The 15,720-nt window shown below is 47.4% G+C and overlaps 1 protein-coding gene across 1 annotated transcript in view; it reads left to right on the forward strand.

Moving 5' to 3' along the window:
• The window catches only part of STK11 (serine/threonine kinase 11), a 32,301-nt gene extending 17,074 nt beyond the window's left edge, over positions 1 to 15,227 (forward strand). Inside the window, exons 7-9 of the mRNA XM_010173030.2 lie at positions 4,854 to 4,911; positions 12,783 to 12,976; positions 15,100 to 15,227. Of these exons, the coding sequence (XP_010171332.2) occupies positions 4,854 to 4,911; positions 12,783 to 12,976; positions 15,100 to 15,227 (380 nt within the window). The remainder of the gene's footprint in view (positions 1 to 4,853; positions 4,912 to 12,782; positions 12,977 to 15,099) is intronic.
• Positions 15,228 to 15,720: the final 493 nt, after the last annotated feature.

Here is a 15,720-nt window from a genome sequence, read left to right on the forward strand (position 1 = left end):
CCTCAGCCCCCTGCCACCAAGGAGGTAGCAGACCCCCTGCAATCCCACTCACAGGAGACTATTTTAGCTTATCTGTGCCCACACCGATGATGAAATCGGTGATTTCCACGTGTTTCAGAAAGCACTAACTAGCTCCAGCAGCTTTCAGGAACCATTACATAAGGTGCAGCTTCAGACCGCGCTCGGCACAGCCGGTGTCTTGGCCATTCTGCTGAGACTGATGTGGCCTCTGCTCACGGCCCAGCGCTCCTGACTGATGTGTGTTTCATGTCCTATCCGCCTGCCCCAGGGAGCGATGTCCTGATCTACGTGTGGTGTTTGATTTGTGAATGCTGACTCAAAACACAGCCTTTTTTGGTGTTTTGTTTTGTTTTGTTTTTTTTTTATGAGCTTGAGAATTGCCCAAATGGAGTCAATGCAGTGGTCCATCCAGACTGGCAGCCGGGCTTCTAAAGCATCCAGCAGAAATCATTTGAGGTTTGCGATAAGCCTCTCAGCTGCACTTAGTGTTATCCCCCAGGGAAAATGAGCGTGGCAGTTGTTCCTCTTTTCTTGGCCTGAGGATATTGATAGCTTCAAATCTCATGCTTCATTAGCAGAATAACTCCCTTTTTAGTTCTTTTTCCATCTCCTGTATGAGCCCTGGAGTCAGAATCCCCTACATTTCCTTCTGCCTCATTTTAAATAGAGGAGCCTTGCACCTGATGCCCTTTGTCCAAAGCTGTCTATCTCTTCTAGCCTGAGTTGCTCCCTTCATCCTAGCTGCTCTCTGTCTTCATCCCTTCTGTGTCTGGACGTGGCAGAGACACCTCCAGGCAGTGGAGCTTGCTTGGGGGGTGATGTCTGTGTCTCTATCAACTTGACCCTTTATTCCGGGGTGGTGGGAAGTCCTAAGGATTCCTTCTACTCTTCTCCCTCCATCCCACCAGAGAACACTCTCCCACCCCTCATCTTGTCCCGTGCACCTGTTACACAGTAAAAGCTGGTAAAAACTCCTGATATTCTGTGTTTGGTTTGGCACACTTTACTTTTTCTAGTGGTTGTTGTACCCAGTGGACCTGAGGTGATGGAGTTGTGGAGCGGGATTGTCCCGGCTCCCTCCGCACTGTGGAGGCCGCAGCATCTGCTGAAGCCGAGGGCTGAGCTGTACAGTGGTGATACTACGTAGCTATGGTGACGAAACCTGAATGCTTTATTTAGTTCATGCTTTTCCTCCAGAATATCTGCATTTCCTGGTAGGTGCCTGTTACTTCTGCAGCAGGTTCAAAGTGAATCAAAAGCCTGCAGATCAGATATTGTCAATGGCTGGCTGATGCTTTTATACGAGCAGCAGAGACACCCACAGCTCAGCTCTATCTCTCACTAGAGACTTTGTTTTGCCTTTGCATTGCTTTTAAAAGTCTCTTAAAGCACTCTGCGGTGCTGCAAGCGTTTGTTCTGGTTTTACTGTAAGGAAGAATTCACTGTGCTGCAAAGTGCTTGTTTCCTCTCTGGCTATAAGTGCTGTGTTGACCACAGTACCAGTCTGGCTGTGAAGCAAACACTAAAATACACTTTTAAAGGTTTTTCTGTTCTTCTGTTGACTACTTCTGTAATGTTTTTTTTTTTACTTCTTCCCCCCAGCCCTCGAGGTTGTTTTTATTTCTTTGTTCCTCTTTCCAGAAGAAGCAGATTTTAGAGGACCTAAAGCTTCTGTGGTATTTGGCTTGTACAGAGACTTGCATGACAGTGTATTTCAAAAGATTAGTTGGGCTGCTGCTCCTCTTTTTGTCTCCCTAATCAGGGATGAAGCTTTATTATACCCTTCACTGATGGAAAGAGAAGGGTTAGTACTGTTCTGGCTTCTGTGCCAGTCAGTAAAGATGTGTCAGAGGAGAAGCATTTATAAATAGCCTTAAGGTTCTTCTGTCACTATCTGCACATGACTTATCAGCTCGTATGCAGTTTGCTTCTGGACAAGAAAAATGCACAGGGTCAGCTTTTCTTCCTCCTCTTCTAATATATATTTTTTTTTTCCAAAAGAGAAAAGTTTGAGACTGCAGTCTCTGCATTAAGCATCTGGATTTATTTCCAGGCTCAGCCACAGACTCTGTGACCGGGGACAAGCTGATTAGTTTCTCAGCATTTTGTTTTCTCGCTTCTGTATGACTGCCATGACCTTTCATTCCAGGGAGGGTGAGAGGATGTGTGTCCTGGTGACAGTGGGATGCTTTTATTCTGTAGTAGCAGGGAGTCCCCGGAGCCAGCAGTCAGGCAGGCTGGTGTCTGTAACCCATCCAGTGGCAAGTCTTCCACATGTGTTTGATCAAAGGTTTGCCTGCAGAAGGATTCTCTGGTCAGAATGCTTGGCTGTGCTCGTGGAGGACGAAGGAGGGGGGAAAAAGTCCTGTCTCATTTTACAAAGTGGACTTACACTGCTTCTATATTGGTTGGAGACTCTGAAGTGAAATCCAGGTGAAGTTCACTAACTCTTGCTGTTAGATTTCTTCCTGCTTCTCAAACAACATACCTAAGGTTGCACTGTCTGCTAAGAACTAGATATTCTGCCACATGATACAATGCTGTGCTTGTTCAGGATTCCTGAAGTGTGTGGGCTGGAGTCTGTAAGGAGTTCAAGATGGGTTTGTGGTCTCCAGTTTCTGGATTGCCACTTGACATAATTTGAAAGGGTTTTGAGACTGCCAGCGAGCTGTGACAGGCACAATATCCCATGTATGGGCACAGCAAATCTTCTGAAATACCACGGGAGCAGAGGTTTGCGAGTTAGCCTGCTCCTGAAGAATCACCCTGTCACGGTGTCTCATCTCTACTCACAGATAAACTGCATGGAAATTGTTACCCTAAATGGTAGAGAGAGTGTGTGTGTTTCCTCTGGGCAGATGCTCTTAGATGACTGGTGAATAGAACCTGCTGGTTTGTCTTGATGAAGTCTCTTTTCAGTACAGGACTTCAGCCACGGAGCTGCCACGTGTCAGTCAGAGCTGAACACATGAATGTACGTTTTTGGTGACCACGGTTTTGGTCGGTAGCTGCAGCCTGGGCTGCTGGTTGCTTATTGACAAGGCTTTAGCCTGTTCAGGGAAGATATCAAGATAAGGAGCTGCTCTGAAGGTTTAGAGCTCTTGAGCAGGGAGCTGTTGCTGTGCCTCCAGTTGAGCTCAGCCATGTAACGTGGCTGTATGGTGGGTTTTATGGTCTCAGCAAGGCAAGTGTAAATTTCCGGTGTGCTCTGTCTGAAGAGCTCTGCAGACTCCAGTGCCTTGAGTTCATGAGGCCGGCTGCCTGTGGTGCACTTGACCCTCTCCAACCTGGAGAGGTCTTCCCATGTTTCTTTAACCTGCTTCATAACGATGTGATGTGGATCAGTAGTGACCTCATCTGCCTTAGAGCTATTAGTGCTGTCATCAGCACTGATGAACCTTTACAAATTGCCGTGGCAAACTGTATGTTGGTTTTGGGGGGGAATCACCTCAATCTTTCCGTGCTGTATCTTTTCTTTGCCCATATTCATTACTGTTAGTAATGTGATACAAACTGAACTGACAAGGAAGATGTTCTGGATCAGCTTTTGTTATCACTTGTGCTGTTGGTGATTTATCTCTTCCATTACCTTTGTCCAACAGCACTGCAGGAACTCATCTGCAAAACCCTTGCAGCTTCTTACTTGAACTACAGTGTCTCTTTCCAGCCCTCCCTTCCTAAGTGTCCATCTGAATTTATTTCCTGTCTGTGTGTTTTCACTGTGCCCTTGTGCTGGCTCTCCCCAGCACTCTGCACTGTTTGCTCCTTGTCCTGACTTTCTTAACTCCTGTGTGACAGTCTGTTCTGCTCCCTGGCCTTTCTTTTCTTCTGGTTGCTGGAGGTGGTATCCTCCAACTCTCTCAACTCTTTCCAGAACCTTTCTCTTCACGCTACGTGTGCAAGACTCAATAGTGTTAGTGGTTTGAGAGCAGCAAGGGGATATCATCCAGTAAAAGCAAAACTCCTTATAATGCACAGCAGTGAGACTTCGTTAACATTCACTAGATGAGTATATTCTGGGAACTTTCACTGGAGAATATCTTGGATGCTGCTGGATGAGACTCGTTAGGTGCCGATGGTTGATTTCTGAAGAATACAGCAAAATTTGTTACTTCCCTTCTGTTGAGTTGTGAAGCTTTTTACAGACTGTGGAGCAGAGTGGGCATCTCCTGATTCTGCTTCAGGAATCCACCTCTCTCTTTCCTAGAGAGAATACAGATAAGCTACTTTTCCTCTCCCCCCCTCTTTGCACCCCCACCCCGGTTATCTTAGCACGTGATGCCAGAAATCAAACTCCTGTTACAGCAACAGGGTGGACAGTAGGATTACATTTTTTGTCAGTTCTCACCAGCTGTACTTCCAGAATAGAATTTCCTAGACTAGATTTTCTGGGATGCTGAGCAACTGGACATATGCTGTGCCTCAGGCTTTGGCTCTTCCACGGAGAAAGTTCAATAGTGTTATCTGTGAAATGCAAAGTCTTGCTGTTCTTTGCCTGGAGACGTACTTGGACATATGATCCAGGGCTGTACAAGCCTCTGTCCCCACAGTGGAGGAGGGAAGGGTCATATCCACTTTGCAGGTGGGGAAACTGAGGAACAGACTTGATCAGGTAGTCAGCAATGAAGTCAGGATTTTGTGCTGAGCTTCCTGTGACCGATGCAGCGGATTCTTGGTGGAGGTGAAGCTCCCTGAGCTGCCAGGAGGACTGGACACAGTTGCTGTTGGGGGAGGGAGGTGGGAGGGAAGGGTAGAGCTTTATGCTTCCTGTCTTCAACTTGGCTGAGAGCATCTGTGATCACACCTGGACTTTTTTTTTTCCTTCTTTTCAGGGATGCTTGAATACGACCCAGCCAAGAGATTTTCAATACAGCAGATAAGGCAGCACAAGTGAGTGTTCAGCTTCTTCCTATTAGTCATTCTCTTTCTGCTTCTTATGCTAATGTACCTGTGCTATTGCTCTCAACTCATTTTTCCTTTTGACAGCCGACACATGGAAGTCACTAGATATCCTTCCTCCAGCTCTGCTGGAGCTCTGGCAACCTCTACTTGGCTTTTTTTTTTTTTTCCTTCCATTAGAGCATCCGGTTAAAGCATTTGAATTGCTAACCAGTAAATAATGAATATGCTGAAAATATGTTTCTAGCGTGACTGATTCTTGATAATTAAGGATTGTGGATAATTTTTTTTTTTTTTTCAGAGGTCAGCTAGTACTAATGGAGCAGAAGAACAAGGGTTCCTCAAAGCTGGGTTATTGATCTAGGACTATTTAGTAATGTGTGTTAGTTCTGGTTTTCTGGACAGTCTGGTGACAGAAATATCCCTTGGTATTTGCTCCATATGGAATCAGTATGTGCAGAAATGTTCCAGGACAATAGGAAATTTTTTTTTCCTTTCTCTTTAATGTCACACTCCTCCCTCCTCCATATCCTCCCCCTTTATCCTTGCCATTGTCTGAGGGGGGGAAAGGCCCCATTATCTCTCAGGGCTGGGGGGTTTTTTGTTTCTTTTTTCTTTTTTTTTCTTTTTAAAGGATCTGTTTGAACATGCTGCCTCTGAGCAGAGATTTCCTGGGCGGATAAAAGTACAAGAACAAAAAGCATCACAAGGATGCTTCATCGCGGAGGCTGCATTAGCTTATCTCCTATTTGAATAGGAAGTGCTTCTGAGGACACAGCAGAGCTGCCTGCTGGACCGCAGCTGCTCACAGAGGTCCTGCCTACCAGCTTGCCCAGAAAGCTTTGGGGAACCTGGTAAAAACAAGGCTCTGATCCTGGAAGGTGATGGACCTGCTTTGTGCTGCCTGCAGGCAGGAAGAGCGCTGTTTTCTTGTTGTGTCTCTGGAAAAAAACCAGCAGCAGTAGCCGTGTGCTGTCAGATGCTGATCCCTGGTAGATGTTATGGCATGGAAGGCATCTGCAGGAGCCACAGAACAAAACCTGACAGGATTGAACTGCCCTGGCCTTCTGTAGAGGAGACCTGGAGACCTACCCCTGACGAAGATCAAAGAGGCTGGGGAAGCAGGTCTGATGTAGCTGCCTGGTCAATTAATTAAGCAGTCAGGCTGACTCTTTTAAATAGCAGCCAAGCACTGTGCATTGGTTGTTTCACTGGCTCTGGGAGATGATAGAAGCAGGCATTTGCTTTTCAAGCCTGCCTTCCCCATGCACATGCCTCCCAGTAATAGTGGGCCATAAAAGAGACTGCTTGGGGCTGGCCTCTTCAGTGGTGTTTAAAGCACCATATAGAGCTGGTCTTGGAAACAATAGCTCCTGCTGTTCCTGACTGTCCTCCCATCTACCACTGAGGAGTAAAGTGCTTCAAGCCAGACAGCAAAGCACTGTTTGCTTTTGTACTTTGTAATGAAGTAGTTCTCCTGTTCATTACAGCCAGTGTGGGGTGGTGAGCAGCTCTCCAGGCAGTCAAACCCATGCTTTGTCAGTAAGAGCTGCACAGCAGGAGTTAAGTCTGAGGAGTACATTGGTAGGTGTTGAGAAACACACTGGAAGCATATTTTGTTCTTTCCTACCAGTGCTGTGGGTCCAAAGGCTGCAGTTGACCTGCCCCTGAGCTCAGGACAGTGAGGCTGTTCTCCTCTGTCACTATCTGCCAGGTATTTGAGCTACTTAACCAGCTCTAGATACTTGAATTTATAGTTCTCCCATGTGGCAGTGAGTTTTTGCGTCAGCTTTGCCCAGCTGGAAGCAAAAAGGTTTCTCTAGAGACCCTGCCTGTCGTTAGAGAGCAGGAGAAACTAGAGCAGGCTGCTGGCAGGGAGGGCAGTGGCAGATCTCCCATGGTCTGCAGGCACAGCCGGCCTTCTAATTGGGCCCAGCTGCTGGTGGTGGGGCTTTTCATCTCGGAGCACTGAGAGGGGCTGAAGAAAGACTCTACCTGCAAACACAGGAGCATTTCCAAGGCTTAGTCTCTTATTAGTTTTCTGTGAGCTTAGCCAGTGCTTCTTAACAGGCTTTTCTCCCCTATTAGTAATTGCCTCCTTCCTCCTGCTGTGGCATCCTAATAATTACATCGAGCACAGCAGAGCTTGCAGCCTTGGCCTTTGGATGTGTCTGTCCATCTCCTTTTTGTGGAGTAGCATTGTGATAAAGAATCCAGTGTTTGGTTCTCCTGGCTTTTCTTTAAATAGAAGAGAAGCTTAGCCCTTATGCTTAACCTGACCCTGTTTTTTTTTTATTTTATTTTTAATTTTTAAATTGAACAAAGCAATCAGAAGGACAGCAGGGAGCCATTCAGATATTGTCAGAGGGTTTTTAGAAAGCATTTGACTAAGAAAAGACTTGATTTCTAGAATCCTTAGATTTCTAGTGTGTGGGAGAGTAACAGTCATTGATGATTTTGGGTTTCTCTACACTCCTCCCACAAAAGCATGTGTTAAGGCACAGGAACTAGACTATAGAAGCATCAGGAGACTTACCCGGGCTGCCCTGCTGAGATGGATACTGGCTCAAACCAGAATTACCCGGTGCCTTTCCGTGCTGCTGGAAGTCTCCTTTTATGCCTTTGAGCTGATGTTACTGGTGACTTGCTCAGACAGACAGTTGAGATTATCAAAGTGCACTGAAAATCCACAGGAATAGCCCACATGTCCTGGGCAGCCAAACGCTGCTACAACGGGCTCGTGTCAGCACGATGGGCAGGGGACATGTTCCTCTGTCCTGCAGGGAGGGGTGATCCCAAGGGAAGTGTCCAGGAGCAGGTGTCCTGTGAAGCTGGGCACTCTGGATCCATCCAGAGCTGTGCTGCACACGTGCTGGATAAACAGCTCACGTTTCACCTTCCATCAAGGGATTTTTCTTGCTCTTGTAGTGGGATCAAGGATAAAAGGCTTAATCAATGGGGCAGAGGAAACACTGAGGAAGTATTGAGTATCACTCTGTGGAGCAACAGAGCAGCAGAAGGCAGAGGAGGCAGCTGGGCACGTGTTTATTGCCCAGTGAGGGTAGTTCTGCTGTTCCTCCCTTTATCCTTGTCAGCTACTCCAAATGCTTTCCCCGCCGTAGTGGCAGCCCCATCTGCAGAACACTGTAAGAAAAGTCTGCTTAGTTTTATACCTGCCAGCTGCCTTCCTCCTCTCTTTACCTCCATAGCTAAATTCTTGCATCAAACTCATGTTTCTGCACTTTAATGTTTTAAATCAGCAGGACAAAGCTAAATTCTCTTCTCCTTTGCTTGCAGAGGCTTTTCGAAGCTAGTCCATCTGTGCAGTGCAGGCCTGCGAGTCGTAAATTGAAATGAATTAAAACTCTCAGCCTGTCATCTAAGAGTTTATGAACTGCCAGAAGCTGATCCCTGAATAACAATGACAGAGCCTTGAAACCTGCTCTTCCCAGAAGGATCTGGATAGGATGATGTTCAATGGAAAACTGACACTTTTAGTTCACCTCTGAATATTTTGTACTCCTGGGGCGGAGGCGTGGGGCAGCGAAGGAAAAGCTGCCAAGAGCCAGGGAGTTCACAACCTGCTCCCCACAGATTATTCACCATTTACTCTCTACCCTGTGCTTTTGCTGAAGGGTTTAATGCTCATACACTGCATTTTGTAACTAATTCACTGACCCTGCTGCAGCACTTAAAGTGATGAAGTGGATGCAGAATTCTACCTCTGTCCCTTGTTTCCAAGGCAACCATCTTGCCTTCCTTTTCCAGAAGTGTCACACTTAATTTGTTCAGTCATAGATACCATTGCAAGAGTTTATAGCAAGAAAGGGAAGGCACTTCCACCTTTTATTAGTGGAGGTGCAAATTAACCTGCTGTGCTAGTGTTTCCTCCTGACCTCCTGGAGACTCCCCTGCCACCTTCCTGGGTGCTTTTTGCTCACACCAGAGTCTTCCCCGAGAGGTCTGGAGGGTGGCTGTTGGATGCTCTGCCACACTGTTCAAACCCCAGGTACTGAACCCCTTGGAAATTGGTGTTTCTTGCCACTGCAGATTCCTTTGCAGGTGCTGAGCATGCTCCTTGCCTTCTGTGCCTGGATTTGAGGGAGTGAGAGGGGTTTCCCTTTAACCTCTGCTGCAGCCTGTGTGCTCACGGGCTTTCCCACCCCTGCTCTGTGGTATCAGGCAGTCGTCTCCCCTCGGCAGGGCACACACAAAAAACACTCACTCCTCCTCTCCTCTCCTTTCCTGCCAAGGCACCAGGGTCTGCTGTCCTTCCCCGTGGCAGGCTCATGGAAGGGATCTTTGGTTCTCCCCACATTGTACAAACTGGTTTCATAATGCAGCCGTGTATGGTGTGTTGAGGGAATGTGAGTCTCCCTCCGTGCTCAGAACCCCTCTCCTTGGGAGTCTGAACAGCAACCTTTGGCCTGAGCATCAGCTGAGGGAAAACAGCTTCTCTTTCTTACTCATTTCTATTTTCTTACTCATTTCCATTTTCTTACGAATCTGACTTAAGAATTTGGGCGTCTCTTGATGTCACAGGAGTTGGAGCAGTGACTGCAGGGCCACCACTATATATTTATTGCTCGTGTGTGTTGCTGTTCCCCAGGGCACGCTGCTGTGTGCCTTCCACGCTTGTCTGAATGAAACTGGAGTGCTGTTAGTTGCTTCTTGTGGTGACAGTGACCTTCCAGTAAGCTTGAAGCTTTTATGTGGTATCATGGAAGGCGGAGAATCATTCATAACCAATCCTTGCTGGCAGGGTGGTGATCTGCAGCTTGGCATCTGCTTTCAGAGAAAATTGTCCATAGACAAATCAAGCAAACTGAAGTATTTGCGACCGAGAATGGGAAGTGAATTAGCTGTAAGTATTTGGAAGCTGCAGCTGTGCTTACTGATTCTTATTTTAACCTTGCTTATACCAGAACATGAAAAGAGCAGAGTGATGACTCCTGGTATAAAATTTGAGCTTGGAAGCTGCAGAGCAAACAGGCTCATTAAGCATTGGTCAACCCAGATTCCTTTTTCCATTCAGTCCCTGACCCTTGCTGTCTCAGCTCCCTGTAGATGATAGCAACCTGTCTGGACACGACTTCTTCACGGGCAGGATCACGATTAATACTTGTGCTGCTGCTGTCTGGAGCTCCTGTGCTTCGCAGGGATTCTCATCAAGCTTGCAAAGTAGTAAGAAATGATCTCCTTACTCAAAGGGTTGGGAGGGGCTGAGAAACATTTCACAGACCAGAGAGGAATCTGCCTCTTCCAGGGGATGTTCTGGACAAGGGGCACTTCTGAGACCTGCAACAGCTTCTCTTGTCCCTTGGTGTTAAAGCAGCAGTCTGCAGGCTCCAGGTAAAGGGCTATCTGCCAGGGCAGCTGGCTCAGAAAACATGAGTGAAACTGGGAATAAATGGTGCAATAGGGCACTCTGACAGCAGTGCTCTTGTCCAGCCTGTGGTGTAGGGTCAGTGGTGCAGGCAGGGTGAGGAGGGACTTTCTCTCATCTGCAGTGCTGATTAATGGGAGAGGAGCTGCTTTCTGGCTTAGTCAGTGACCGGTAGCTTCTTGAGCCAGATTAAAGCATTTGATGGAGCCAGTGGTCCTCTGCTGAAGAGCAAATCTGCACTAATAACATTTACCATAACCAGTGCAGAAAGCAGAATCCCTGTCCCTGCTGGAAAATTGCTTGCCAGGAAATACTCTGCTACTCCATACAGAATTGCTTGAGGCTCCTTCCAAGAGGTCTTTTGATTTTTTTTTCTTAGAACTTCAATGAATTTCTCTTCTCACTCTGTATCCTCATTACCATATATGCATATGCAAGTATTTGAAATCGCCTCCCAGAGGATGGAATCTTTATGACTAGAGTACAGTGATTCAGGTTTCTGCTGTAATAAAAACCTATTTTTACTCTCCTGGTAAGTAGGACGGAAGGAAAGAAAGAGGCAGAGCTGAAATACAGCAAAATAAAAACACTGGTTGCTATAAACTTCTAGGCTTTCTCCCTTTAAAATACTCCTTTTAATGACAGTCATTCTGATCTCATTTGTCCTGTATATTCCATCCTCCTTAGGCCTCTGGCATTTAGTTTGGGTCCCTTTAGCTCTGGTGCCCTTGGCAAAAACAGCTGGTGACTGTTGGGTCCTCTGTTGCTGGGCTAGATGATCCTGCCAGGGCTGGGTCAGCCTGGGCTGAATTTGCTGTCTTGGCAGTCACTTCCTTGGTGAAAGCATCCTCCCAAGAGGAGGAAATCAAATGATCACATTAGGAGCACCATGTGCCACGCACATCACCAAGGAAGCCACCCACAGGGCTTGCTAGAACCACTGGCCAAAATCTTGTTAGGTCGGACCTGCTCACTTCCTGCTAGTCCAGTAGCTGGGGTGGCCTTTAATTTCAATCTGGTAATGCCCCTTCATGAACCAGAGGTCAGAGGTGGCAAATTAGCTCTTCATTCTGTTCTCTGTCACTTTCCTAACACACTGCAGCTCCCAGTACAGTGCTGGTGTGACTGGGAAAGAGATGCCGGTAGATCAGCATCGGTGTGTGACTGGAACGTGCCGGCCTCGTCGCTGTTTGGGGTGTTGTCCATCCACTCAGACTGTTGGCATGGAAGGATGTGACATGATTCCTTGCATGATGTTGACTTGCTGTGTGATTAATTAACCAACATACATTTCCTTTCAAATCTTAAGGCCGTAGGGGCTGCGTCGTTCTTTCTGCAAATGGCAAGGAGCCGCGTTCCTCGTAGAGCAATAGACTGACTTTAAAACTCAATCACTGCAGAGAAAACAGTTTACAGATGCTAATTGTGAAGCAGGGTTTCTGGATAAGGGTTCATGCCTCCTTTGAATCCTAGCTGATTTGTCCCAGTAGCTACATTTTCATTTCTTTCTCTCCTACCTCCTTGCTTTTGCTGGATACTTTTGTTAGAATGCCACTTCTTTTTTTTAAGGCCTACTGTCAAAGCAATGTAAGACTAAAACAAAATTATAATTACAATTCTTCTGTGCAGGAGGTGCATCCAACCCTTACTTCCTAAAATGAATTTGGAACAGGAGTGATAAAAACCAGATGGCTCAGGTTTATAAGAGCTCTTTGGTGACTGGCTTCAGGCCCTCCTCGGCGGTTATCAGCCAGAAGTTACTGGATGCCTGTGCAAACTCTGGAGGGGGAAGCACTCGTGTCACATCAGGCTTGTCTAGGGCAGCAGTCGTCAGGCCAAGAAGTGAATGTACCCTGAGGGGATAATTTTAGATCTTGCTCTGCTTTTGAGGTGTGTTTTCAGAGGGACTTTAAGTTGCTTCCTAAAGCAGCACCCTTTTGTGACCCAAAGTCAACTTTGAAAGGGGGTGAAAAAGCTTGGACTTCCAGGCTGCCTCCTGCTGTGAAAGACTCCGAGGGTCCCTTTGTGCAGGTGAACAGCATCTACATAATATTTAGCGAGGTGAGTACAAGAGTGCAATTGATCTGGTGAGGCTTTTCTTGCCTTTGTTACTGTGCAAAAAACAGGAAGAAAAGGTCCCAGTGGCTTAACTGACATCCAGCCCACAGCGTAGGAACAGGGGGTTGGTGTCAGTGCCAATTCAGAAAGCAGCTGCAGTTCAGGAGCTGGCCCTACACGTGCCTTTCTGACCCTCCCTTTGTGCAGAGCAACCCTCCAGGGTAAGAGCCTGATGAAGTGTCTTTGTAGGACAGTCTCCCTGCTGGCAGGGACAGCCAGGGACACACCAGCAAAGGCAGCAGAACACCTTTTATCGGGGAGGGGATGGAGGTACCCATCGCGTAGTGCCGAGGATTTCTCCCTGCCTTCTGAGAAGCGAAGCTGTGCTGATGAAACTCTGCTCTTGGACTCTTTGCAGTTGGTTTCGTAAGAAACACGCTCAGGCAGAGGCTCTGGTGCCCATACCTCCTAGCCCAGAAACAAAGGACAGATGGAGAAGTATGACGGCGGTGCCTTATCTGGAAGATCTGCATGGCTACAATGAGGAAGAAGATGATGACTTGTATGACATTGAAGATGATATCATCTACACTCAGGACTTCACAGTACCAGGTAGGAGAGAATGATGCTGGGAAGGGTAGCACAGAAGTGGCTTTTTTTTTTTTCTTTTTGTCTGTTGAAAGCTTTTTAGGAAAGGCCTTGAGGTCTGAATAATCCTTTTAGCAGTGGAGGAGACTATTGATTATTAAGTGGTGTGAGTGACGCATAGTGAGTGAGCCATGATGCTCCGGATGCCGTGGTCCTTTATTTGATCAACCAGGATGCCCCTTCCTGCGTGTCACCCATCTGCCAATTTCCTTCCTTCATCCAGTAATAGCTTGCTCCTGCTGGATTCTGTTGTTTAGCACATTTAATTCTTTTGGCCAGTTTTGCTGGACTCTTGAATTATTTTGGAGCAGAGCCCTAAAATGACTCAGTGTTCAGAGGAGATGGCACATCTGGGGAAGAAGGGTGCTGGTAGCTTTACACTGAGACCTTTTTTTTCTGCTCCAGTCTTGGTAACTCTCTGGTTACAGAATTGCTTCTTTCTTTATTAGGGATTTCCTGTTGTTTTAAGGTAAGTTAAGCAGTGAGTACGGGGGGGGGTGTGGTTTTAACCACGCAGTTCTTACAAAGTGGTGGTAACCAAGTCGCCTTCCTTCTTTGGCCTCTCTGTACCTCTGAGCCATGTAGCTTGTGAGCAGAAGGCTGAAGGGCTCGTCTGTGGTCAGACCAAAGACAAAGGCTGCTCAGCTTTATGGCCATCAGTGCTGTATGATCCAGCAGCAGTTTTTGTCTCACTGCCTGTGCTCTTGCTGCCTGCATCAACACACCCCACCTTCTGGATTGATCACACCAGCCTGGTTGAATTGTTTTGGAGGTTTCAAGTGCTGTTTGCAGGGATGATGATTTACTTCAGTGTGATCAGAGGTACCTGTGACTGACCTTTCCTTGTGATGAGGAAAGCCCTGGTTTCTGTAGTTCAGGACTAACCAAACTGCTTTAGTTTTTCCTCAGTGATGGCCTGGTGGGCTTCTGTGGACCCGAGTAAAAGCGAGGTCTGGTTTTACCAAACCTTACACCTGAAGACCTTGGTTTTCTCTTGGTTTCCTTGTGAGGCAGAAGTTGCCTTTTTGAGGCACTATCATGGAAGGATAAAGTGCCAGGCTGGGAATTGTCATAAGCCTCAAATTGACCCCAATGCCCAAAGTTTCTTGGGGCAGCAACTCGAAACAAGACTGGCTTCCCAGGCAGCACCTTCGAGGGCAGAAGGGGAGAGGCTGCTTTGAGCCCAGGTCACTAAGCCAGCGCTTGGCTCCATGCTGTAGGACATCCTTGGGTGACAGTCCCCACCGGGGTGTCCGTTCTGATGTTCAGCCAAACGGATACGTAGGTGGGTCGGAGGTGGAGCCTGCCAAGATGAAGAGAGTCTCATCAAAGTGAAATAGATTTATTTCCAAGTGCTGATTCACTGGTGACAGTCGGGTAATTTATAACCTTTTCTAATAGAACTAATGTCCCAGTGCCAGCTGGGTGACCTGCAGAGCTCTGTCCTTTGCTCTCTTCTTGCATCCCGCAGGCTTTTGTGCTAGAATCTGACCAGGGCCAGGCCTTTCCTCACAGCTTAGTGGAGGCTTTTTGAAAGGAGGGATCCTCTTAAAAATGCGATAGACTCGCTGAAGCACATACTTGATTGCTAGGGCCTTTCTAAGTACAGAAGCAGGAGAGAAGAGGACTTGCAGATGCTTTCCCCGTTGTCAGAGGTGAGCCATTTTCCTCTGCAAGAGCTCTCGCCAGGAACAGCCCGTGCGTAAGTGCCTGAGATGTAATTCTGCAGAAATGCTGGGGCTGGAAGCCCCATCGCAGACCGTGGGGCCTGAGCACAGTGAGAGGCTGCCAGGCTTCAAAATCCATAACCAGCATCACTTGCATTCCTTTCTAATTTTCCATTTTCCTTTCTGAACTGGTTTCAAGAGGCAGAGGAAGGTATGGTTGGTCTGTGTGTGCCCATAATCTCCCTTGGATGATCATCTTTTCCAAGATGATAACCTCTGTGAGAGTGGATCTGTTGCATCTCATAGTTTACTATCTTGCAGCCAACCCAGGAGCCCACAGGACAGTCTGGTACTGCTTTTCTGGTGCCAAGCATGTGTGTGTCTCTAACGGTGCTCTGTTGCTTCCATGTGCGTTCCCAGCTGCAGAGGAGGAAGCTGAGGCAGGGCTTAGAGGACAGAGCAGAGCACTGAGCAGTCATGACGAGCTCTTTGGAGAGGAAGCCGTGCTCCCGTCGGCCACGGGCACAGAAGAAGAGCGTGAAGCTTAGCCTAGGCCCCAAAGCCACTGCCCTCTCACGATTCCCATGGCCTGAGCTAAAGGCAGTGGCTGGAAAGTCCAGGATCATCATCTTCCTTCCACCAGGCTTCAGCGGGATCCTGCCTGTCTCCAGGACAGTTGTGTTATTTCAAAAGTAGATAACTTTGTTCAGCAAGGGAATCATTCTTTAGTTTTTTGGGTTTGTATTTTTAATTGAAAGGTAACTGTAGGGGTTCAGTGTGCTGCAGAGGAAGATGGTTTGTGACCCCTTGCAGAGTGGGTTCCTCAGCTTGGGAAACCCAGCCCGTTCCTGCAGACCTGCCCCTCGCATCGTTCTGTACAGAAGATGCCTTCCTGTCTGTTCTCACTCTCCTTAAAATGTTTTGTTTCTTTCTAACTCCTCCAGTGGTGATCAGCCTGCGTTGCTGTCTGGTTTGTGCTCTCCAGGGTGGTTAAAAAGTGGAACCTGAGGCAGACGTACAGCGTTAGAGAGTGGCTGGGGG

The sequence above is a fragment of the Antrostomus carolinensis genome, unplaced genomic scaffold, assembly GCF_000700745.2.
Source record: "Antrostomus carolinensis isolate BGI_N321 unplaced genomic scaffold, ASM70074v2 scaffold8148, whole genome shotgun sequence".
NCBI classification, from domain to species: Eukaryota; Metazoa; Chordata; class Aves; order Caprimulgiformes; family Caprimulgidae; genus Antrostomus; species Antrostomus carolinensis.